General features: G+C 39.8%; 1 protein-coding gene across 1 annotated transcript in view; it reads right to left on the minus strand.

Moving 5' to 3' along the window:
• Nucleotides 1-1105: 1105 nt before the first annotated feature.
• Nucleotides 1106-27496, minus strand: part of PDGFD (platelet derived growth factor D) — a 392123-nt gene continuing 365732 nt past the window's right edge. The window contains exon 7 of the mRNA XM_073613110.1: nucleotides 1106-11340. Within this exon, the coding sequence (XP_073469211.1) occupies nucleotides 11212-11340 (129 nt within the window). The 3' untranslated portion in view covers nucleotides 1106-11211. The remainder of the gene's footprint in view (nucleotides 11341-27496) is intronic.

Below are 27496 nucleotides of genomic sequence, written 5' to 3' on the forward strand. Positions count from 1 at the left end.
GTTTACGCAGCGATTTACAATATAAAAAGTAGACAATACAGTTATAATACAATAAAATACAAGAGGATTAAGAGGGCCCTGCTCAGAAGAGCTTACAATCTAATAGGGTGGGGCAGGTGGTACAAAAGGTTGTAACTGTGGGGAATGAGCTGATGGAAGTGGTAGAAGATTAGTTGGAGACGTGATAGGCTTTCCTGAAGAGATGAGTTTTCAGGGATCGCCTGAAGGTAGCAAGAGTAGGGGATAACTAGACAGGTGGAGGTAGCGAGTTCCCAAGGATGGGAGAGGCTCTGGAGAAATTCTGGAGACGAGCATGGTAGAAGGAGATGAGAGAGCTTGAGAGTAGGAGGTCTTGAGAAGAGCGGAGAGAACGATTTGGGGGATATTTGGAGACAAGATTGGTGATGTAGCTCAGGGCAGAGTTGTGAATGGCTTTGTATGTTGTGGTTAGTATTTTGAATTTGATTCGCTGGGTGATTGGGAGCCAGTGTAGGGATTGGAGGAAAGAGTTGGCAGACACTGAGCGGTTGGTAAGGTGGATAAGTCTAGTTTTTGTTTTACTTTAAAGTGACTTGGCTTAACAGTTCAAACTGACCTTTCTTAGCCAGTAAAAAGCCTGTAATCAAACCATGTGAAAGCTCCATGTCAGATGTCATCAGATCTCACACAGGAGTGATGACATTGTCTTCCTCAGAAGGTGACAGTTTTTGAGCCTAGGCCATTGCTAAAGCACTGCATCCTAGGAAGAGATCACATGCTCTAACATATCTGGTGGAGCCAAGTATTTGTGACAATTTTAACAGATCAGTGGTAAAGGCAAGTATAAGTGGGACAGGGTGTGGTCTAGTAAGGGACTCTACGACCTTACCTTGAATTGGCAAAGTTATCGATTCTTTATAGATTCTTTATAAATTCAATAAAAACAGATCACCAAAGTTAGTGCATAATACATTCTAGAATGATTATCTCCTGTAATCCATGCTATTAGGCTACCCTTGTCCAACTGTTTTTCCAGTATTGAGAACCTAAAAAGCCATAATTATCACTTACAACAAAGTATGTATTGTATAATACAATTAAAAGTAAAAGAAACAACGATCAGATATAACATGAAAATACAGTGGTATTTCAGATTTATTTTTAGTTTAGGAAATACACTGAAACAATAAAATAAACATGAAAAGGAAACAGAAACAATATTTATATATGCATTAGATTGTAAGAGGCAGTAAGTACTAAAATATAAAAAGTGTGAAATATGTATACTCCTGGAATACTATTTCCATAAACCTCCAGTTAAAGCAGAACCGTACAATTTTGAAAACAGCACCCATGAAATAATGAATAGCATTGTTGTCACTTCCTAACCTTTAGGCTGGGCTCACACTATTGCAAATTGGATGAGGGTTTCCCCACATCCAATTCGCATAGCAGGAGATTGTGACTGGCTCTCTACGGAGCCGGTTCACATATCACAAATTTGCACAGGAGTCCTGTGCGTCTTTTGGTCCAATTCAGGTCCGAATTCAGCTCAAAATTCAGGCTGAAATCGGACCTGAAACGGTGTATGGAGACGCACCGGACTCCTGCTGTGAACCAGAGCGTGCTGCGGTGTGAACCCAGCCTCAAAGCACTTTTGTTGAGAAAAAAAACCTTCCCCTCCGGGTGATCTATGTAAATTACAAGGATTATAACAAACTTTGTTGCAGATTAATACCTTTTGTTATTCCGAAGAAATCCCTGTGTGTTTATCTGTATCCATGTGGGAAAGTGAATCTAATGGGAGTGGTTTCATAATTATCAATCAGCTGCAACACCTGCAGGGCTCTAATGAGGAAATCCACTGGGCCTGCATCCCTTTAGATGTGATTTCCTATTGGGAGTATCTCACCAAAAATGACAATTTTTGTTGCAGGAGGTGCCAGAAATCTGACTTGTACCTTAGTCCAGACTTCTGGGAAAGTCAGCTAACCACACATGCAGGAAATGATGTTTCTGGGGGGCGTACACAGAATGTGTACAGAATGCCTCTAGGTAGCCATAGTGCATTGCATTTTCAGAAAATGACAGCGGATGCAGATTGAAAAGGAAAGGTCATTTTTAACTTGTGTCTCAATTGTATACGCTATATTATTTTTTCTTTATTTGCTATTTTTTTCTCCCACGAAAGTGAAGTTACCCATTAAACAAATGCATTTGTGTTGTATTCTGTCATATGTTACATCCTTATACTGTTTCTCACCATCTTGCCTAGTCTTTCTTATCTTCTTTTCCTCCTGCTAGAGGGCGGGACTGAAAACAAAGGGAAGTGATGGGGATGGGTGGGGCTGGGAGGGGCTACATTAATTTACGTAGCACTATGCTCTCACCCTTTTGCCAAGAGTTGAGTTTCCTGATATACACAGAGGGAGGTGGAGAAAAGCTCATGATCTCTGAGCTAGACAGACGTCGCAGAGCCTCTAGAGCAGGGGTCTCAAACTTGCGGCCCTCCAGCAGTTGCAGAACTACAAGTCCCTTCATGCCTCTGACTATGGGAGTCATGCTTGTAACTGTCAGCCTTGCAATGCCTCATGGGAATTATAGTTCTGCAACAGCTGGAGGGCCACAAGTTTGAGACCCCTGCTCTAGAGTCCTGCTGTAGACCACCTGGGACACATCCATGCAGCCACTGGAGGACAATTTAGCATTAATGCATATGTTTTCCTAATAATTCTTCAGAGAATGCAGAAATTAAAGATGAATTCTGCTTTAGAGCTGACTTCCAGGCATTAAACCTTAACCATCCGCCCTCCCTTAATAATCAACAAGTTAGTTTAGAAAAAAGTCTAATTTAAAACCTCCTTATACTTACCTAACAGAGCTTTTATTCAGGGGGAATTTGGTGGAACTCAGTTCCACCACCTCTGGCTCAGACCTCTGGGGGGGGGGGCTGCTCACCACAATCACTTGTAAACACAGAAATCCGGTTTCTGTGTTTTTTTTTTTTTTTTTTAATTTATTTTTATTCAAATTTTCCTTATAAGACACAAAGACATAAAGACATATACAAATTGGTTGTCTAGCTTGTACAGGTAATATCGCAAGTACATCAGGTAAAAAAAAAAAAAAAAAAAAAAATGAAAGGGAAAGAAAAAGAGTGGAATACATCCATGCAATACAATTTTAACATGTAAGTGAAAAGGGGATTTTTGGAATTTTTGGGCCGCCCCCCCACTGCCCATAAAGGCCTATACCTATTAACTAGGAATTACATTTAATCGTCGATTCTTGGTATCGTAACTGAAGCTAGTCCAACATTAGTAAGCAATGTTCATTTCCTCCAGCCACCCACTCCAAACCTTATTAAATTTCAATTGGCAGCCTCTATTAAGATAGGTATCTTTATATAGTGGAAGATTATCGTTAACCAAACGTTTCCACTGGACATTTGTGGGGGGATAGGGCTTCTTCCATTGAAATGTTATGGTTTTCCTAGCGTAAAATAGAAGCAAGCCAATCATCGTGCATTTAGCTACAGCAGGAACTAATTTTTTTATAAGGCCCAACATACAAATCTCCATAGACAGTGGTAGATTAGTGGATGCAATTTTATTGATTAGGCCTAGTACCTCCCCCCAGAATTGTTGTATCTTTGGACAATGCCAAAAGATATGGGAAAAATCTCCGGGGGTGTAGCTACATCTCCAACACTTAGGGGAGTGGGCAGGATTTATCAAATGAAGTCTGTGGGGAGTGAAATACGCCCGGTGGACTATTTTAAATTGGACTAACTTGTCACGTATAGAGACTAGCGAACTAAAAGGGAAGTCCCAAACACCATCCCAATCTTCGCCACTCAAAGCTGGAATGTCACGCTGCCAACGGGACAAAAGGCCGTCCAACGGAGGCAAGGACTCATAGATTAAATGCTGATATATGTGAGATATAGGTTTTTTTGTACAACCGGATCTAAGAGTAGTCTCCAGTTTAGACTGTATTAATATACAGGACGAACGTGGGAATTGGGCTTCGAAAGCATGCGAAAGTTGAAGATAACGGAACTGATAGTGCTGCGGAAGATTATACTGGGAGGAAAGCTGACAAAAAGAAAGCAGTGAGGTGCAAGACACCACTTGTGAGATTAATTTTATACCATATCTAGTCCATATCTGGGGGTCAATAGATTTGTAAAAATGTGGTAAATTGGGGTTTAGCCATAGGGGTGTATTAGGGGAAATTCCCATCTGGCTGTGTTTTTCAATAGCCAAGCCCATTTTCCAGGCCCGTAAAGTAGTAAGCATAGACGGAGTTAATAAGTGTGGGGCACATGGGCCTCTGTAAATTAGGTATTGAAGAGATTCCCAGGAGCCTGCCACAGTGGCCTCCAAAGCGGAGGCCACATTGGTTTTATCAGGATTTAGCCACCAGACCACTGTCACCAGCTGTGTCGCCAAAAAGTACTTATAGCAATCTGGAAAGGCCATACCACCCTGCGATAGTGGCCTCATTAATGTAGTTAACTTATATCTCGGTGGTAAGGAGCCCCAGAGAAACTCTGAAAAGCGTTGGTTTAGTTTAGTAAAGAAGGATTTAGGAATCCACTGCGGGGAATGGCGGAATAAATATATGAATTTGGGGATGACCGGTTTCTGTGTTTACAAGTGACAGCTCTGCACTCTGTGTGTAACCCCCCTGAACTCTGCACTCTGTATGTAATGCAATCCTGGTATTTAATGCCCCTTTAAGTTTCTACTGTTCGTGAAATTTGACTGACCACATCCACTATTTGATGTGATTTGGGGGGTGTGTGTGGGTGGAGGAGTTTTGGGGGGTCGTGGTTGAGTTCCAGAACCTATTGTTTGAGAAAAAAAGCCCTGCTTAAATATATGGTTAGCTGATGCATTGGGTCCCAATCTTCTCCCCCATTGCAAAGTGGGAGGGTCCTTTCGGTTGCCCAATATTCTCCCTTTCTCCTACCCATCCTACATACCCTATATAAAAAAAGATCTGTATATGGAGCTTTTTTTTTTTTTTTTTTTTAATCCAGCGCGGTTATGTGATTCTGTAGCTCCAGCTTCCCTGTGCAGGGGAGCGCTGGACAATGGCTGTGAATTTCAGGAGCCATGACATCATCCATAGGTTCCTATGCCCCAGAAATGTTGGTGTTCCCTCCTCTCCCCTGCAGCAGCCGCTCACTGACACAGAGGAGCCAGAGCTGCAGAATCACGTGACTGGACTGGAGCAGATTAAAAATAGGTAAGTGCACAGTTCTTTTTTTTTTATACAGGGTATGCAGGTTGGGTAGGAAGAGGGTGGAGGGAATGTTTTTAAGAATAGTTAGTGTTTGGCTTTTCTTCGATTTTAAGTTAAAAACTGACAGAGACTACTGCAACCCAATACACTTCATCAGTATGTTGATCAAACTACAGATTAATAAACATTATAATGTATGGCATGCTTTTTCTTTATTTTTTTTTGTAATTAAAAAAATATTTTTAATTCAGAACATTGTCAAGTATAAATAAAGAACACTCTACGAAGCACTGTACAGCAACACTATTTAATTTAAAGAAGATTATTTAAATTATATGTTTAGGTGTAGTAAACATTCTGAAAAAAAAAAACACTAAAATATTTTTTTGATTTTTGTATCTCACTCTAAAATGCATAACTTGTTTATTTATTAAATTTGCTTATTATTGAGATGCTCGATGAGATAATAAAAGAAGAATGAAAAAACATAAAAAGAAGCAATTGTTTTTGTATTTTTTTTTTTTTATCTTTTGTCATAACTGACTAAAATGCTACATTTTATAATGTATCCGTAATACTGATAATGTACTCAACATTATAAAATAATAAGAAATACTGCTTGTATTAAAAAAAAATAAAAAGAACTTGTTCTAAGGCAATATTTAACTGCTGCAATATTCTTCAGTCTTTGCAAAACTCATGCATTATTATTTTATACAGCAATCATTTTTATGAAATATGTTAGCAGTCTGTTTTGAAAGTCTAATTTTGGTCAACATAGCAAAACAAGCGCACACACCACCTATTAAACACATTTACTGCAATCTTCAGAAGAGCTTGTCAACAGAAATATTGGCGCTGCCAGTGTCCACAAGGCTCTAAAAGATGAAACCTTTAGGGGTCTTCATTCTTTCTATACTAATTAGTGAGTCTCTAACTTGGCACAAGTAGGCAGGCTTGGATTCCTGGCTTCAGTGGGTAAGGTCAATGGCTTATAAGGTAATAAACCAAGGGAAATGATGCCCTGCAGGTGAAGTTGAAAATGGCTGCTGTTCTATTTAATCACTGACAAGTTCCCATTAAAATAAAATAAAAAATAAAAAAAAACTTCTGCTTAACTGGGCTTTTTGTGGCTTAAAGTGTTTACGCTGGCCAAGATTTCCCTGTGTTATATCCCTTAAAATACTGCAAGTTCAGGGAAATAAATGTTGATCTGCCAGAAATCCAGCGAGCTCCTAACTTCCTGTTTAAGCTGACAACACAGTTTCTTTTCTAAAATCCCAAGCAGTGTCATCAGCCCTGCCTACTAAACTACAGAACGCCACCTATCCCTAACCACTCTCTGCCCTCTCCAGGGATTGTTAATCCAGGGAATATCCAATTGCCTCCTTGGGGATCAGGAAGGATTTTTTTTTTGTGAGTATAGGATTGTGCATGTGGAGGTTTTCTATTTGTTTATTTTTTCTATTGGTTGAACCAAATGGACTTGTGACTTTTTACATAAATTCAATTCTTTCACAGCTAAACAATGCTGTTGCCTTGGCTCTCAAGAGCATGCCCACACACTGAGTATAGGCAGGGGGCTCTTGTGAGAAGTATTAAGTGTTACTTGTTCCCCAAAAAAAGTCAAAAATGTCACTTAGTGTGATCCGCCGCAATATCGCAGTCCTGCTATAAGTCGCTGATCGCCGCCATTACTAGTAAAAAAATAAATAACAATTCCATAGATATATAACCCATAGTATGTAGATGCTATAACTTTTAATTAAAACCAATTAATATGCGCTTATTGGTATTTTTTTACCAAAAATATGTAGCAGAATACATATTGGCACATTTTTTATTGGGTATGTTTTAGAGCAGAAAGTAAAAAATATATATATTTTTTTTCAAAATTGTCGGTCTTTTTTTATTTATAGTGCAAAAAATAAAAAAACACAGAGGTGATCAAATACCACTAAAAGAAAGTAATTTGTGGGAAAAAAGGACATCAATTTTATTTGGGTACACCGCCACACAAATGCAAAATTGTCAGTTAAAGTAACGCAGTGCCGTATCGCAAAAAATGGCCTGGTCATGAAGGGGGGTAAACCTTCCGGAGATTAAGTGGTTAAGGCTGGCTAAAAGCAAACTAGTACTCAGAGAAATACTTTGGGGTCCGGGAAATACTATTGGTAATCTCCTTCTGAAAAATGCTAGTTGCTTTGCTGTCTCTAGCTTCATACACTGACTTAGAACAAGCATGCATGTCAGAGTGAAATCAGAACTCCTTATATGCATACTTGCTCTAAGTCAGTCACTTTAAATGTACTGAAGCCATTGAATTTTCATGAACGGCAGGGAACATTGAATTGGGAACCTCCGTACTTGCACACTACAGGTCTCCTATAAGCACTATGAGCAAAATGACCCAAAAGTCCTGAACATTTCTTTCTCACCAGTCATCTTCTTTTAGTTTAGTAAAAAAAATTCCAAAACAGTAGTGTAAACTGAAGGTGATTATCAAAAGAAAATAAAACAAAAAGGGACATGATCTACTTTTTGACTATTGGTTTTCCCTGCCTGTGTACTGCACTAACATATGTAATAGTTTCCAGAAAATGAGTCTCCATGCATTACTACTATAAAGGCATGCACTTCTCTTTATTATCCCCAGGTAGCTCTTCCCCTAAAAAAATTAAAATAAATAAATAACTTGGATTTTTAGTTTACATATAGGTAAAAAAAAATGAACATATATTTGTTACTTACCTGGTTCATTACTTATTATCTATTGATTAACCAAAATCTATGACGGCAACTAATCTAAAAAAGGTTTTTGCATAATTGTGACTGTAAACATTATTCCATATTTTATTGTATGCTTTGGTAAGTAAAATATTGCTGTTTTGTTTCGGTTTTTATATTAGGGAGCTGTGGTTCAGAAAATGTTATATCATTCATTTATTTGCTTGTACTTTTTATCAATGTTATATTTCATATAATTTCTTTTGTTAGTTCTTTTCAAGTTTTTTTTTTTTTTAATTTTTTTTAACTGGAAGACAATAAGGTTGATTTGCAAAAGAACTAGGGCCCTTTCACACTGATGCACTTAAAAACACAGTATGCGTTTTGAAAAATACACATTGCGTTTTCAATGCATTTTTTGGTGCATTTTCTGGTTTCCTGATTCCCAGCATGCACCTATGAAACTTTGACATGTGACTCAAAAAATGCACCCGCAGTGCTTTTTTTTAATGTGTTTTTGGTACATTTCCAATAGAAATGAATGGGAGGTGTGGTTTGGATGCATTTTTGAAACAGGGCACCAAAGATGCAGCTGAGGACTTTTCAACGCGCACCACACCCGCAGTGCACTGATGTGAGGAGTTCCACCGGATTTAAAGGGAAGTATTTTTATTGTCTTTTTGCCTGCAAAAGTGCATCAGTGTGAAAGGGGCTGTAGAGAATTTTCACTTAGGCCCCTTTGACACTACGTTATGCCACGGTTTCCCAGGGCAACAAAAGAGCATGAAAACTATTCCCCAATAAATCCTTTATAACTGTCCACACTGCAGGTTTGCTGCACTTTGAATAGTCCTGCATTTTGCATCTTTAGTGCTATTTTTCAAAAGCGCATCAAAAAGGCACCTTCTATAGTAAGTCAATGGGAACGCATCAAAAGTGCATCAGTGTGAAAGGGCCTTAAAGTGGATGTAAACCCAATGTCATCCTTTCTAAACTACTGCCATAGGGATTATCTATAAGGATATACATGCCTCCTGCATGTATCTTTACCTGTCAAATGTCTCCCCTCTGTCTGTTATGAGAGCCGAAAAACTGCAGATTCTGTGGGTGGGTCTGTTGTCTGGAGCTCGGTGGGTGGAGCCGTGATGTCAGTAGACTCCCCGCCCACCTCTACACTCCCCTTGTCAATATGCATTTTCTCCCATGTATTTCTTACACTGAACTTCTGCTGAACTTCTGCTATGATCTCTAACATCCAGTGAAAAGACAGGAAAGTACCCACATGACTTCAGCATGCCAAATCATGGTGAGGTGTGGAACAGCCAATCCTTGCAGAACTGCTGAAGAAAGGATTGGGGGTGGGAATTAAAAAATAATGTATGTCTTAGGCTAGTGCACGAGATATGTAAATCACCTGTCACTCACAGCAAGGGGGAGGATTTGACAAAGTTTTTCTCTGTTTGTCAAGTTTTATCTCACTGCACAATAAAAGAGGATTGCTCGGAGATGGATTAACTCTTTGTGGCAAGACTGGGCTCAAATGATAGGAAATCTTATACTCTACATTATGACATAGAAAAAATAAAAATGTTTGGGTTTACATACACTTTAAGCTGCACAAAAGTTCATCAAAAATGCATTATTATAAAAGGGCCATTTGCGTAGTGAATAAAGCAAAGTTCTATTCATGTAAAAAGAAAGGCAATCGCATGCAAGGCATTTGAAAAAACTGGATTGTCTCTGGCATATTTGGATAATTGAGGTGAACACAGCTTTACTTGATTTATTTTGATAAGGGAACATTCGCAGCAAACCTTTTCTCGTTTCATTTCCTTACCTTATTACTTTTACAATACAGCTGTAAAAATTGAATCCTTTGTGCCTTTACTGTATTTAGCAAAAATGAGACCAGCCATGAATAGTTCTGCATAGACTAGAAAAGGGTTAAATCTTCTGTCCTGCTGGTATTGCTGTGTCCTTTTATATGGTATGTTTTTCCCTTTCCTTTTTCTGCTGACCAGCTGGAACTGCTGTGAACAGAACTTTCCATTTCCATCTGTGAAGTGCATTCTCTATACTGTATATTCATTGGGCACAACTCATTTGGCCTGGTGTTATTGTCTCTGGCTCCCTAGTGAAACCACCATTGAAGACTATGGTCACCTAGACAGGAAAAGAGGGGAACCTTCAAAAAGAGGATGCAGACAGCAGAAAAAAACGAGGCTCCAACCCATTACCACTTTATCCAACATTAAAAGAAAGGTTTTAGTTGGAATTACACTATATGGGCCCGCATCAACATATTTTATTCACACTGCATTTCTTCTCAAAAAAGTCAATGGGAATGCAAAAGCACCATGAAAAGAAGGTTAATGCATCTTAGGAGGTCAAATGCCGATCAGAAAGAGATCAATTGCACCTGTCAATGAATCTCTGAATGATCTCAGAAGCTTCTCCAACTGACCATCAGTGAAATGCCAGAGGAATAAACCTGAAATCACACTTCATTTGCCTATCGGCACATACCCAAATGCAGACAGTGGAGATTTGGTACAGCTAAATATAAACCTATTGTTTTCACACTGAAATTTAAAAAAAAGAATTATCCCCTGAACAAGACTGGATGTTTTGATGGAACACAAGATTTCAGGTCAATGTAAAAAAAAACCTCTTTAGTACATTATTACCAGGAAGGTTTGTGAGCAAATACAAATGATGTATCAGATTTAAAGCTTTGCTTAAAGATTCTAAGTTCTAAGAAGTTTTTCTTTTTAAAGGTGGTTATTTGTAGATCTTCTATGTAAAAAAAAAAAAAAAAATACTTCAACCCCGAGCTTACTGTCTGTTTACAGGGTTCCTATTATTCAAACCAGAAGGAAAAAAAATGGCGAGACAAACCTTAATTTGAAATCATGGAGCTTAAGAAATGGATTAGAACCAGTAACATCACAATGAACAGTTTGTGCCATGTTTTGGTTCATTGTGAACTGTCTTCCACTGGCAAACGTTTTTTTTTTTCAAATAACAAAATATGTGAGTTCATTGCTTGATGATGACAGGTACACTTTAAGGCTATAAGACTGCACATAATGTGCAACAATTATGTTAACAAGCGGAGTGAGACTATCCTCAAGCACAGCACATATTGAAAGTCAATGAAATCCTGATTCCTTGGAAGGCAATCATGACAGTTCAGTAAAAGTCCACGAATCAATAAGAACTTATTCCATTATTTCTCATTGTACATTTTTTTTATCGAGGTGGTCTGGAACTGCAGATACAATCACATCTTTCATGATGCTCCAGCTGGATGTCTATGATAGACAAATTCTTGCCATTTTTTTTCTTATTGTAGCCAACTTCAGGCACAACCCTCAGCACCTAAGACAAATGAACATATGAAAAAAAAGTCATTATTACAGGTACAAATTCTGTGCCAACTATACCAAACGGAAAACTGTGACTATGTCAAAGTGTAGGAGCACCAAACATGACAAACATACAGTAGGTATAGGCAACCTCGGCCCTCCAGCTGTGGTGAAACTACAAATCCCATCATGCCTCTGCCTTTAGGAGTCCTGCCTGTGATTGTCAAGGTCTTGCAATGTCTCATGGGACTTGTAGTATCACCACAGCTGGAGGGCCACGGTTGGCTACTCTTGCAGTAGGCCAACAACAGGACTATTCCCAAGGTTGCACAGTCTGCTTACATTATCACCCATTTTTCACCTAGCAGTACTAGTCAGGTTGCCATGATTTGGGCCCTGAAGAAGGGTGCATTTTAAGACTCTCAAAATGTAATAACCTAAGTTTCTTTTTTCAAGATTTGAGTAAGTAATAGGACAAAAATCACACACATTGCCAAACTGAAAATTGTTTGACTACAATAAATAAAACAAAACAATAATAATTAGAAAATATATGACTTTATTAAAATATAGCAGAGGAGCAGTGGTTGTCTTCTTTCACACATAATGACCCTTATTTACTAAAAGAGTAAAACATGTTCACTTCAAAAGTGACTTTTCACTTTGCATAGTGAATCTTTACCTATCCTAATGAATGAGGTAAAACAAAGTGATAATTCACTTTGTAGGGAATACCCTTATGCTATCAAAATGAACAAAAAAGTTAATTTTTGCTCGCACATGATTGGATGCCTAAATTCAACACAACTTTACCTCATTTACTAAGCAAAGAAAAAAATGTATTTAAGTTATTTGAATGACGTGAAGTTGTTTGGATGTCAATCATCCAGCTATGGGGGTTATTTACTAAAACTGGAGAGAGCAAAATCTGGTGCAGTTCTGCATAGAAACCAATCAGCTTCCTTTTTTTTTTTTCCGTCAAAGTTTAATTAGCCACTTCAATACAAGGCACTTTCCCCCCTTCTTGCTCAAGCCAATTTTCAGCTTTCAGCTCTGTCACTTTTTAAATGACAATTGCGCGGTCATGCTACGATGTACCCAAACAAAGTTTTTATCATTTTGTTCCCACACATAGAGAATTATTTTGGTGGTATTTGATCACCTCTGGGGTTTTTATTTTTTGCTAAACAAATAAAAAAAGACTGAAAATGTTGAAAAAAATAAAGTTTTTCTTTGTTTCAGTTATAAAATTTTGTAAATAAGTACGTTTTCTCCTTCACTGATGGGCACTGATGAGGCTGCACTGATGGGCACTGATACGGTGGCACAGATGAGGTGGCACTGATAGGTGGCACTGATGGGCACTGATAGACGGCACTGATATGCAGCACTGATAGGCAACACTGATGGGCACTCATAGGTGGCACTGGTGGGCACTGATAGGCGACACTGATGGGCTCTGAAAGGCTGCACTGATGGGCACTGATAGGTGGCACTGATGGACACTGATGAGCACTGATGGGTGGCACTGATATATAGCACTGATAGGCATTAGAAGTGTAGTAGGATGCAACTAGATAGAGAAGGCAGCCAAGGTTGTCAAGTTCAGCTTACTGGTGACTGTATTAATAATTTAGGTTCACCCTATAGAGTGTGCAAAATAGTACATCATAATAACTGTCTAGTCACTGAGAAACAGTTAAAATTTGAAGAGCACTTCATGAGTTTAATAAAAAAATTTCTGGTGTTGAATTTAAGAAGATTAAGGGATTTATCCTTTAAACATAGTAAAAAAGTTTGTGTGTTCACCTACTACTAAGGCTAAAAATAATATAGGAAATGCCTACACAACTTGATTTTTATGTTAATAAAGCAAAAACAAGTTTATTCAACTAAATTTGATTGATTTAAGCAATTCTGAATGGCAAACATTTTCAAATAAATATTCAAACAAATTGTGACAGTAAATAGATGCCCAACAAGACAAGCATTGAAATTTCACATGGTCGTGAAACAGCAACAAAGTTTGACACCCAAAATTGACAACTGGCATCACTTTAAAAGCCTTTGCAGGTTTTGTTTACAGTTTACCATGAATAATGACCCTAGAATTACTGTATTAATTCCAACGTTTGTGGCGAAGTGTAACGTGTAGTGTAATCATTGTACTTTTGCAATTAGTTTTGATGCTATCACAACAGCCCCTTATGTGATAGCTTACCAATCCTCCTTTCCAGTCTGCTGCACCCCTCACCTACAGAGCTTCAGTGGCTAAGCCAAAGAAAAGACGAAAGTTTTTTCCAACCAAGACGATCCTGCCAGTAACCCAACCTGCCTCCGCACCAGCTAAACCAACCCAGTCTGACATCCCAGTGCCTGCCTTCCAACCTGATGTCTTGGTGCCTGCCTTCCAGCCTGATGTCTTGGTGCCTGCCTTCCAGCCTGAAGTCTTGGTGCCTGCCTTCCAGCCTGATGTCTCGGTGCCTGCCTTCCAGCCTAATGTCTCGGTGCCTGCCTTCCAGCCTGATGTCTCGGTGCCTGCCTTCCAGCCTGATGTGCCAGTGCCCGCTCTCAAGCTTGATGAGCCCGCTGCCCAGCTTGATGAGCCCGCTGCCCAGCCTGATGAGCCCGCTGCCCAGCCTGATGAGGCTGCTGCCCAGCTTGAAGTGCCCATGCCTGCTGCCCAGCTTGAAGTGCCCATGCCCGCTGCCCAGCTTGAAGTGCCCATGCCGGCTGCCCAGCTTGGAGTGCCCGCTGCCCAGCCTGGAGTGTTCCTGTCTGCTGCCCAGCTCAAGGACCCAGAGCCCGCTGTCTGCCCTGATGTGCCCACTGTCTGCCCTGAGGTGCCTGATGCCCATCCTGAAGTGCCTGTGGCCCAGCCTGACGTACCCCCATCTGTTGTTCTGCTTGATGCCATAGACTATGGACAATTACAACCAGTTGGAGCGTCTGGAGGCCGCTCCTTTGAGAGGGGGTACTGTTAGGAAATGTTCCATCTGCTGGTAATATCTGTTATTTGGCAGGCAGTACTGAGGTCCACCAGCAGGTGTCTCCTGGCAGTTTGGATCTGTCAGGAGAGCTTTTCCCTGTTAATGTTATGTCATCTTTGGGCCGCAGTACTGGCGTCCACCAGCGGATGGATCCTGGCAGTATTCCCCTCTGCAGACAGGTGTCACCTGACGTTAATTAGCAGAGCTGCAGTATAAATACCCAGCAATTGCACACTTATGTTGCCCTGGTATTGTCCTTGAGCCCTGATCTGCATCCTGTTACCCTGATTCCTGATCCTGTAGCCTGAACCTGAAGCCTGATTCCTGATTCCTGGAACCTGTTGATCCTGTTTCCTGTCCGTTACCTGAACCCTGGACTCTGAGCCTTGTACCTGACCCTTCCCTCCTGTGATCCATCCATCCTCTCTTGTCCTGTTTATCTCCCTTCCCAGCTACTGATTCCGTGTTTATGACCCCGGCCTGGCTTGACTACGATTCTGGTACTCCCTCTTGCTACATATGCTGGTTGGTTTTATATCACTGATTGCTTGTTCACTCTGTATTGGTGGTGTGTTCACATATGCATTTTCCTTAATAAACTTACTTTCACCTATTTATGTCTGGTTCACTCTGTCGCAGTCACACAGTTCTGGTCACATCTGGTTTATGACAGCATTGGTGTTTACACAGGTACATGCCCATACAGCCATTTGGCTCTATATACAGCTGTATGAGCCACCTATGGCTCCCTGGACGCAGAAAAACACCATCATTCTATACACTAGACCCTGCTTATGCATCCAAACATTCATGTGCACAAAGCAGCTATGAGTAAGCACTTAGTATAAGTGCGAAACGCGTCAGATTTCCATGTATCGTTTTGCTGTGACCTGTAAGTTGTACCTTCTGGTCCTTATTTACAATAAAAGGCATATGTTTTTTTTCTTCGGAGTGTGGCTGTCCAGAGTTTTTCCATCCATTTCCATTCATGTGCATAAAGCCTAAGATTTCAGTGCCCCTATTGTGAGTTTTCAAGATATAGTCCTCCACAATGTCTATAGCTGCCAATGTGAATAAAGGCTTGTTTAAAAGTGCTTTTACTGCTTGTTCAATATATGTGTATACTTTAGTTTGCATAGTCTGGGCACAGATTTACTTTAACGTTATCCTTTTCAGTGCAAGAGCCGCTGAACAAAATGTTTACTGTCTACACAAAATCAGTGTAATTATTACAATTATCCAATTTCCAGCATGCTATTTAGTATGCTGTTGTTGACACGTGCTGCAAACAAACCATAATTTTCAAAGAAAATAATTAAATGAGCAATGCAATGTTTAATTTTAATTAAGCACTTCCACTGCAGAACATGATTTTTAATATGCATATGCCCAATTATTAAACTGAGATGTCATGTCCCCTTGTTACTTAGGTGCACTCTACAATTTAATGCAATTTATTGGCATTAAAACATAAATACAGGTGGAATATTACTCTCAAATAGAGTTTTTCTTTCATTAACTTATTATCCAAAAATGTGTGTTAAATTTTTGGGCCCAGATTGTTATACAGGTACAAGTTTACAAAAGGTACAACATAGCACAACCTTCTTCACAATAGGAAACACTAAGATATAGTAAGATGCATCATAAGTGCATTTACAGAATGGGCAACTGGGATGTGCTTTTGAATTGTTTACAATGCATTTACAGGGCATTTCTATAAAGCTTTATCATGTGTGGTCACATGCACAGACCACAAGCATCCTCAAAAAATATGTTCTCACATGCATCAGATAATAGTCTATGCAGATATCATTAAAAGGGGATTTTCCAAATCCTTTCCAGAGTAAAAACACCACCACCGTGCACTTCTAAGCAATAGTGACAATCCACCGTATAGTAGTTGAGCCTGGGAGGGTACGCACTGACGTCACCACGCTTTCGGAGTGAGAGAACGGGCTCCGTTTGTTTGCATGCCGGCCGGCTTTTTCGTATATGCAACCTTGCTAACCTAAATGTAAGTGACTACATGTTTTTTAAATAAATATCTGGAGGATTTTATACTATGGCGAGTTTTTCTTCCTTCTGGGTTATCCGGGTTTCCCGTGCTAAATGGTGATACGTGGACAACACAAGTGAGCCTGGAGATTTACCCCCCCCATAGGAACACCGGGAGCGCCAGCAAGCTAAAAGGCCTTGGCTGGGCTAAAGCCACTTGCTCATTTATGCTTGCCATCTGGTAAGCAGGCTCAACTACTACGGTGGATTGTCACTACTGCTTAGAAGTGCATGGTGGTGGTGTTTTTACTCTGGAAAGGATTTGGAAAATCCCCTTTTAATGATATCTGCATAGACTATTATTTAACTTCTAGCGCAGCTTTTTACAGGACTTTAGAATTTTGGTGTAATCGCACTATATGCTGCTGCTTATTTGTATTTTCTGTTAGCGCAGTTCTCTCTATTTATATACATGCATCAGATATTTGGAAATTGTACTAGTGTGTCCATACCCTCATCAATTCAGTATTAAAATATAATATATACTCAAAAAGTATAACATTTACATATATATATATATATATATATATATAATTATAAAATATAAAAGGGAGACAATACAGTTAGAATACAATAATATATAGGAGGATTAAGAGCTATAATATATATATATATATATATATATATATATATATATATATATATATATATATATATATATATATATATATATACACACACACACACACACACAGTATATATATATATATATATATATATATATATATATATTAGGGCTGAAACAACTAAGTTGTCAACTATTTTCATAATCGATTAGTTGGTCAGCAGCACTGAGCTACTTTAACTGACAATTGCGCGATCGTGCAGTGCTGTAGCCAAACAAAATGTAAATATTTTTTTCACACAAATATAGCTTTGGTGGTATTTGATCAACACTGGGTTATTTTTTGCAATATAAATGAAAAAAGACCAAAAATTTTGAAAAAGAAAAAACAATATTTTTTACTTTCTGCTATAAAACATATCAAATAAAAAAAAAAAATAATAAAAAAAAAACATCAAATCTCTTAATCAATCACAGCAAATCACAGCACAGCCGGGTGGGCATGTGTCCCCTACCCAGAAATGCAAAATCATTTATATATACATTATTCTGCGCACAGCAGCAGCCCTGTAGCAGTAAATCTACAGGAGGCGGTCAATAACTAGTTAATGTGGTTCTAAAGGCAGAAGGTTTTTCACCTTAATGCATTCTATTCATTAAGGTAAAAAACATTCTGGGTGCAGCCCCTTACTTACCCGAGCCCCATCTCGGTCCAGTGATGTGCATGAGAGCAGCATCCCTCCCGAGTTGCTCACTGGCTCACACAGCAACAGGATTGGATACTGCTGCTGTCAGTCACAACCAGGAGAGGAGAGAGCGGGGAGTGGGGTCGAGGCACGCTCTGTGGGTGAATGGACAATTCACAGGAGAACGGCTCCAGAGGGAGCCTGCTCGAGTGCCTCCATAGCAAGAGGCTTTCTATTGGGGACACTCAGCAGGAGGGAGGAGCAGACAGTGGCGGCAGGGGAACCATTACACAGAGCAGGTAACTACTGTATAACATGTTTATTTAAAACATATATATATTTGTACCGTTAGAATCACTTTAAGCTTGCTATAGGGGCACTCTATACTATACTTTGTGGCTTGCTATTGGGGCACTCTGAAGGTAAGAGGAGCCAGAAGCACCGGTGGGGGACCCCAGAAGGGGGGAATCAGGGCTGCTCTGTTCAAGATTTAACCTTTAATAATATATATATATATATATATATATATATATATATATATATATATATATATATATATATATATATATATATATATCTTCTGTTTTTTATTCTCAAAGTGGATTACATATTTTGTTCCCTGATCATATAGCTGGTTACTTATATTTACCACTGCATATAGATGTTCAAGAATACATTTTTTTTTAGGTTGTTATCCGATTAATCAAAACAATAATCAGCCAAATAATCTATTATGAAAATAATCGTTAGTTGCAGCCTTAATATATATATATATATATATATATATATATATATATATATATATATATACCGAGCAAAATTATAAATGCAACACTTTTGTGTTTGCCCCTATTTACCATGAGCTGAACTCAAAGATCTGACTTTTTCTATGTACACAAAAGGCCTATTTCTCTCAAATATTGTTCACAAATCTGTCTAAATCTGTGTTAGTGACCACTTCTCCTTTGCCGAGATAATCCATCCAGTTCACAGGTGTGGCATATCAAGATGCTGATCAGACAGTATGATTATTGCACAGGTGTGCCTTAGGCTGGCCCAAATAAAAGACCACTCTAAAATGTGCAGTTTTACTGTGTACTGGGGGGTCCGAAAACCAGTCATTATCTGGTGTGACCACCATTTGCCTCACACAGTGCAGCACATCTCCTTGCAACACCTCTGGCATTGTGCTGTGTGATAAAACTGCACATTTTAAAGTGGCCTTTTATTGTGGCCAGCCTAAGGCACACGTGTGCAATAATCATGCTGTCTAATCTGCATCCTGATATGCCACACCTGTGAGGTGGATGGATTATCTCGGCAAAGGAGAAGTGCTCACTAACACAGATTTAGACAGATTTGTGAACAACATTTGAAATAAATAGAGTTCAGCTCATGATAAATAAGGGCAAACACAAAAGTGTTGCGTTTATAATTTTGCTCAGTATATATATATATATTTTTTTTTATAAACAGGCTTACAAGTGAATGATACTAAAAAAGTGAGCCTGTGTTTACTTTGAATACTCAATCGTGGTTTCATCTTATTTACTTACTGTAGCTCAGTGAACATTGTTCTTCTATGTAATAAAGAAAGCTCTTTATGACTTTGCCTGTATGTTTGGGGTCATTGTCCTGCCGCAGAATTAATGGTGTTGCATAACAGATAATTAACTGCCTATACTATTACTTCTGACCAAATCTTCTACACTATGTGCAGGAATAAAGCCCTAAACCTGCAAGGAACCTCCACCGTGCTTCACTTTTGCATGCAAACACCCATCCATGTACTGTTCTCCAGGCTATTGGCAAAGAAACTGCCTTCTGTTAAGTCGAAATATTTCAACATTGCACTCATCAGTCCAAATCACCTGCTGCTACATTTCTGCAGTCAGTTTTTAGTGCATAGCCTGCCCTTGGCCTTGTTTCCACATTAGAAGTTAGTTTTTTTAGCCAAAAGTCATTTGTGAAAACAACTTCTGACCAAACTTCTCAGTAGATGGGTGTACCAGGGTCCCACTGGCATAGTTGCCAACGGTGTCCAAAAATGTATAGGGACACTTTTTTGTCTATAGGTGGAGTCTTATTATAATTAGGGGGGCATTCATTTGTAGGCATGATGTAGCGGGTTGTGGCGAACAATGGGCATGGTTTAAATCAATTATTGGGTGTGGCTTAAATGGGCATGGTTCGAGTCTGAGATGAACGAGGGATGGAGGGAGAAAGAGAGAGGGAGAGAGAGAGAGAGAGAAAGAAAGTGATAGGAAGGGAAGGAGAGAGAAGGAAGAAAAGAAAGAGGGATGGAGGGACAGCAGGCCCAGATGCTATACCACATTAGCAATATGTGTATTCCAGAAAATTTAACAATCAACAGATAAAGATACTCCAAACACCTGGTGTTAGCGCTTCAATCATCAGGGCACCATGGTTGGTATGGTGTCAGCATGATTAACGCACATTATATAAAATGAAATAGTTCAACTCACCAGGTGTCCCAGGAAGCATCCCTCCTTACATCAGGTGACACCAGCAAAGTCCCTTCGAGGGTCATAGCTCGGAGACCTGGGGTCATAGAGACCCCAAAAACTGTTAAAAATTTGGGGCTCCTAGACCTATGGTTCCAGAGATACAGGGCTCCTTGCGCAGCCTGTCAGAAACTAAATACAGAGCAGCCACTTTAAATACAAGCTGACACACTCTGTTTGCAGCCGACTGAGAGGATGAGCTCACAATGCTTCTCCTCACTTCTTGTCAGAGGCACTTACCTCAATAAACAGCTTGGAATCTTGGACCAATGGTAAAGTACCATTGGTCCCAGATGTCCAATAAAAATGCTGCAGTGGAAGCACTCTGCTCACTGCAGTGTCATAGAAGGGGCATATGTCTAAAAGACACATGCTCCCTTCCAGCCCAGCCCTCTTAACTACAAGGAAAAAACATGTGTTTATAGGTATAAGATTTACCCACAATCCCATGTTTTTCTCATACAGTTAAGAGGGAAAATGAGAATCTGCTGCCTGCTGAAAAGGTACTGCAATAGTCAAGCTAAATCAAATATTTATATGCTATAACTTAATAATTTATTATTTATCTATTTACTGTGAAATTACTGGTTGGAAATTATAACTTAAAACTTCAGTAATTTGTCTGTTTTGAAAATTGAAAATTGCGCACACTTGTGGAATGTCACCAAACTTTAGTACTTATAAATCTCCATAGGAGACGCTTTAAATTTTTTTACAGGTTACATGTTTAGAGTTACAGAGGAGGTCAAATGCTAGAATTATTGCTCTCACTCTAACAGTCACAGCGTATGTAACCTGTGTGTATCTGGCTCTGATACCAGCCAGTGCCTCACCAGCCACTGACCTCACCTCACTGACATCAGTTGCCCCCAGTAGAGTCCCTCCTTACATCAGGTGCCCCCAGTAGAGTCCCTCCTTACATCAGGTGTCCCCAGTAGAGTCTCACATTCCATCAGTTGTCCCCAGTAGAGTCCTTCCTTACATCAGTTGCCCCCAGTAGAGTTCCTCCTTACATCAGGTGCCCCCAGTAGAGTCCCTCCTTACATCAGGTGTCCCCAGCAGAGTCCCTCCTGCATGATTTGATCTCCGCCGCCATTACAGAAGACCAGCTGTTGTGGAGGCCAAGCACGACTCACCGAGGGGAAGAAACAAGAGGCGGAGCCCGGGTGACTGCCAATAGAAATTAATCTGCCACCAACCCCACGGCCTTTCTCACAACAGGTCACAAACCGGCAGCAGGCCATGGGATTGGGGGTTGGCGGCAGCTCCATTTCTATGTTTTTGAGGATACTCAAGCGCTGACGTGGATAAAATTATATAAAAATTGTGACTATTAAGAGATGTCCAAATAATATAGCTGCAATTGATATAAGTGAAAAGTTGATAATTGAGTGTATGTGACTAATTGCGCTGATATTAACCTCTTATTACTGCACTTAGATGTTTAACTTATTAAGTGATAAAACATAAATAATTAAATATATGTTCTAATTGTGAAAAAAACAATCCTCCTGATATTCACATTTATAAAAACACCTCTGAGTAAAATACCACAATAATCCTTAGTGAAAGTTGCCAAAAAGTGTCAATAAATAAATTAATTAATTATGTGCGCCAACATTAAATGCTACAAAGTTCAACTAATTAATAGATGAATGGGAGGAGGAGCCTGTGACGTCTCCAGCAGTGGCTGTGTGTGAGCACTGGCGGTGGATGAGCAGTCTCCAGCGCAGAGCTGTATGCAGCTGATCATTATAACCCTTATGCGATCTTATGAATGGGGATCCTAGCATTTAGTAATATTCTGCTGTGATCTCTGCGCAATGGATTTGTTTTTCTTTATTTTTCATGTCATGGAAATGAGCTGACAATCGGGAAAATCTCAGTACACGCCACAAGTGAAGGAGTGGTGATAGCGACAGTAAATCTGCTACTATTTATTTCACAATAGACTTGGCACTTATCTTTATTTATCTTGATTTATTAACTTGGCACTTATCTTTATTTATCTTGATTTATTAATCAGTTGAACTTCTTAGCATATATGGTTGTTGCACATATTTAATTTATTTATTTATCCTATTTATATTCTTTGGTTTGGCACTGATTTTTATCTATCTTGATTTATTAATTAGTTGAACTTTGTAGCATTTAATGTTGGCGCACATAATTAATTAATTTGTTTATTGACACTTTTTGGCAACTTTCATTAAGGATTATTGTGGTATTTTACTCAGAGGTGTTTTTATAAGGGTGAATATCAGGATTGTTTTATTCACAATTAGAACATATATTTAATTATTAAAGTTTTATCACTTAATAAGTTAAACACCTAAGTGCAGTAATAAGAGGCTTCAGTGTACAAGCAAATTGTCTACTTGTACACTGAAGAGAGAAGCCAGTTAGCTGCACGGATTGGAGGCCCCTCCCCTCTCCACTGAACACACGGGGAAAGAGACCTGCTAGTCGGAAGGAGAACTTGCGGCCATGTTTTCATAGCCAGAAGCTGCAGTGGCCAATGACAAAAAAGGTCCTGATGGCCAGGACAAAAGCAAAAAAATTGGGATTTTGATTGGGACATGTTAAGATCAGGACACGGGTCCAATTGTTGGGATTGTCCCAAGAAAATCGGGACTGTTGGCAAGTATGCACGGGTATCAGCCAAGTCTGTACTGATGGTGTCACTGGGCATCTCCCAAGAATGGTGAAGAGCTTGCACACCAATCTGGAAACACCTGTCCTTGAAATTTCTCCCTGTAATTCACTAAGATCATCCTGTGCCTTGTTGTTGTGTCCTAAGTCTTGCCATTTTTTAAGATTTTTTTATAGTGAACTTCAGCAACTTACTTATAAGGTTTTTCCTTACAAAGTTTCATTCCTTCTTCACCACTGAAACATTGGAATTGACTTACTAAAATTGGAGAGTTCAAAATCTGGTGCAGCCCTGCATAGAAACCAATCAGCTTCCAGGTTTCATTGCCAAAGCTTAAAGCACAGTTCCACCCAAAAGTGGAACTTCTGCTCATTTGATCCCCCCCCCCTCTGGTGCCACAATTGGCATCTTTCAGGGGGGAGGTGGGTGCAGATATCTGTCTACTACAGGTATTTGCACCCACTTCCTGGAATAGACTCCCACGGGAGTCACGCCCCTTCACGCTGCCTCCTGGGAAACACACAGGTCCCAGGAGATAGCGGGGACCACTTAGGACGCGCATTGCGACTCGTGCATGTGCAGTAGGGAACCGGGAAGTGAAGCCGCAATGCAGAGAATGGCAGCGGCAGCAGCCCGAGCCGAGCGATTGATCGGCTTCCGGCATCGCTGGACTCCAGGACAGGAAAGTGCCCATTTATTAAAAGTCAGCAGCTGCAGTATTTGTAACTGCTGGCTTTTAATAATTTTTTTTTAGGTGGACTCCCTCTTTAAATTAATAAAAAGCTGAAGTTAGAAGCTGACTGGCTACTATGCACAGCTGTACCAGATTTTGCACTGTCCAGTTTTAGTAAATCAACTCCCTTGCCATTAATAAAACCACATTGGAAGCGTCTCCTGTTGCAAGTCCTGCTGAGTGCACCTGCTGCCTGTTTCATATTCTAAATACTTTTTTCATGGATTGAACTCAGGCCAATATCCCTAAACGTGTGTGCAGTGGACCACTTCCACACTACCTACAGCTGATTCTGTTTGATATCATATTTGTATAATAATTATCTTATAATTGTTCAATCATGCACTTGACTTGATTTAGGTTTGAAAGCATGTTTTCACAAGTGGCTCTAACTTTTCCACAGTAATATATATATAAATATATTGTATATATATAAAAAATATATATATTAGGAACGTTCAAGTCAAACCGGGACTTTTGAGTTAATATAATAAAAGAACAAATTTCAAGGTGTGGAAAATGCATTTATTTTTCAACATACTACCCCTACTACATTTATACACCTATCCCAGCATTTAACTAATGCCTGATAAGCTTTGGCAAAGAAAGATTTGTCATTAAGCCTGAACCATTCTAGGACAGCTTGCTTCACAACATCATCGGTGCTGAAATGCTGACCTCCAAGGAACTCTTTTAGGAGTCCAAATAGGTGGAAATCACTGAGAGCGAGGTCCGGGCTGTAAGGCGGATGTGGAAATACCTCCCAGCCAAGTTGCTTTAATGTGCATGCAGTGCAGTGAGTAGTATAGGCTCATGCATGGTCCTGGAGAAACAGGATGTCCTTAGTGATCAAATCAGGCCGTTTTTATGCACATCACTCAGAACACGATGTAATATTCACTGTTGATAGTGGCACCACGGGGTAGAAAATCCACATTAATAACTCCACGTTTGTCCCAGAAAACGCCTGCAATCACTTTACCTGCAGAAGCAATTGTTCAAAATATTTTTGATGGTGGTGAGTCCACATGCTTCCACTGCTTTGATGCTCGTTTTGTTTCTGGAGTGAAATGATGTACCCAGGTTTCGTCACAAGTAATGATGCGATCCAGAAAATCCTGGCCTTCCCTGTCAAAATGCTCCTTCAATGCAGTGCAGATATCAACACTTCTGTGCCAGCTGTCTTAAGTACACAGCGTGCGCTACCTTTTAAAAAATGTTCGTGAATGATGTAAGGACTGAATTCAAAAGTGCTTATCTAATAATATGTGCAAAAATGCAAAATAAATACACTATACAATCTGCAATTCATAAAGAATAAACATTAAAGTGGATGTTAAGCCACTATCTCATCTTTATATCACCCCCTCTGTCAGATAAAAAGCTGCATCCTAGTGCCTGTGCTTTAAAAAAAAAAAAATCCGATTTCTACCTGTTTTAACAGTGTCTTCCAGCGATCACATGACTCCTGGCTCTCAGCTCTCCCCGTGTGATATCTTCAGTGTGGGCGGAGCCGAGATTCCCCTGCTGACGTCAGCCAGGGAGGAGGGGAGGAGAGGAGCTGAGAGCCTGGAGTCATGTGATCGCTGTAAGATCCTGTTAAACAGGTAGAAATTGTTTTTTATTTTATAAAGCATAGGCACTAGGACAGCTTTTTATCTAACAGAGGGGATGTTATAATGATCAGTTAGTTTTGAAGCAGCAGGGAGAGGAGCAGATCAGCGATAGTAAGAGATGACAGGCAGGGAGGGGAGGGCGGAGGAGGAGGACAGAGGGAGACAGTGAGGAGCTGCAGATAGCAGCGGATGACAGAGGCACGTACACTGACAGTGGTGTCAGGGCTCAGCAGCCCTGATATATCGGAGTCAGTGTACAGAGGGGAGGGTAGAAACTGGCAGGATCAGCCAGGTATTTCAGGTAATACAGGGGGCCAAAATACACAGTACAAGCACTCTGCTGTATAACATGCTTTAAAGGAACAGGATCTTTATTATATTTGTTTTGGTTAACAAACGCTTTAAGTGCAGTATGGGCCTAACCTGACACATCAAATGTACAATTCATTCAAGTGATATATGGACATAAACAGCGCTATGTGAAATACTGCAATCCAGTACAAAACATGTAGATAACATAGATTCAATGTCCATATACTCAAAATGTTGGTGCCAATACAGGCAAGAGGAAAACAGAGAGTGTATACCAAACTGGAAACCAAAGGGGCTTCTGTATGATGAGATCAAAAGCCGCTTACCAGAACATCATGACCATTTAATTACGAATGATCATAATGCGCATGAGGCCAAATACAGGTGTTTCTCATAGCAGCTGTCGATGGTCAGCGTCACAAGCTCCGCAAGCAGCTCCGAATCTCTCCTCTTCCAGATAGCGGCATATACAAAAGAAAGGGTCCACACATAAAGTAAAACTGTCAAAAAATATTATTTATCTAAATCCAGTATTGCACTTACATCCAAAAGCTTCATCAAGTGTGTATCAAACAAGCATCGGCCAGCAATTGTGCAGAGAGGACTAGCCAAGCGTGCTGACGTCCATTGTCCAGGCTACGCCTAATGACATTGCACATTTTTGCACATTATTATTGGATAAGCACTTTTGAATTAAGCGCTACCTTACATTTGTTAAAATACTTGAAAGGTCCTTGTTTTACCGAGATATTAGGGTTCGTTGCGGGTTCCTATATTTTGTTTTCCCCTTTTTTTGGTGGCGAGTGTGGTTTTGTTGTTATACCTCTACATTCCCACAGAAAGATTGGACTCTTGTGCAATTTCACGATAGGTTATGCATTGATTATCCAGGATCAGGCGTTCCACGCACTGAATGTGCACAGGAATGACTGCTGTGGGCTGGGAACCACCACGCCTGGGATCGTCACTGACAGATGTATGGTCATCTTTGAAATGTTTACACCATTCAAATGTCTTACTGCGGCTGAGTGTCTCATAACTGTACTGTGCTTGAAGTCTTCTGTGGATATCTGTGGGTTTTATGCCTGTTACCTAATCACCACACGCTGTTCCATGCAAGCATTTACACTGTTGTGTGCCATCTCGATCAACGGTCTCTGGACTGGACCGTGAAATGTGCGCCGCCTCTCGGTAATAGGACACACTTGCCACTTACTACTGCGTGTAGTACCGCTATGCTAGCTATATACATACACACACACAAACATACATAACAGGTTTGCAAATTAATTACAGCATTTAAAAACATTTTTTCCTCTAGAATTGATCGATGCCTCAGGCACTCTTGGATTTCATCAATAAGCACACAACAATCTTCGTACATACTATATTAAAACCAGAAATGAAATAACAGACGCTAGTGGAAACGTTGCTTTAAAAAAATCTTATTTCTTCTAGGAAGAGTAAATGTCTTGAACGAGAGGAGAGATTTGGGCAGCGTTTAAGTTAACAAGCCCTCTGACAGCTCTGGGATTTTCCCAGTGTTTTATATTAAAAAACATGAGCATGGTATATGGGCTTTGCTGATAAGAGGAGGAAAAATGAATTGGCAAACACTTTTCCCAGACAAGACAGCAGAGGACTGTTTGAACAAGGTAGAAATTGGACAGCTTGACTGGCTGATCACAGAGCTGATATTCAAAGATTTTCTGCTCTATATAATAGTTTTAACTTTAGGTTCCTGAAATTATACTGAACATAAATTGCATTCTGTGTCAAAATGGAAAGAAAAAATGAAAATGCTAGGATCTCTGCGTCCAAATACGAAACAATTTCTTCGCCTAAACGCCATCTTTTAACCTTATTTTTCATAATCCTTCTCCTATAGGTTTCAAATCCAGTTTAATGTAAAATATGTGCCATGCTGTCTCTGATTGTCTAGAGATCTTCAAATCTATGCTATTCAGTATTAGGTCCTAAAATGCATTGTTTCAGTAACTGTCTGAGGTGTGCATGAACTGTGACTGTTAA

Source organism: Aquarana catesbeiana, linkage group LG02 (assembly GCF_042186555.1).
Source record: "Aquarana catesbeiana isolate 2022-GZ linkage group LG02, ASM4218655v1, whole genome shotgun sequence".
Lineage (NCBI taxonomy): Eukaryota > Metazoa > Chordata > Amphibia > Anura > Ranidae > Aquarana > Aquarana catesbeiana.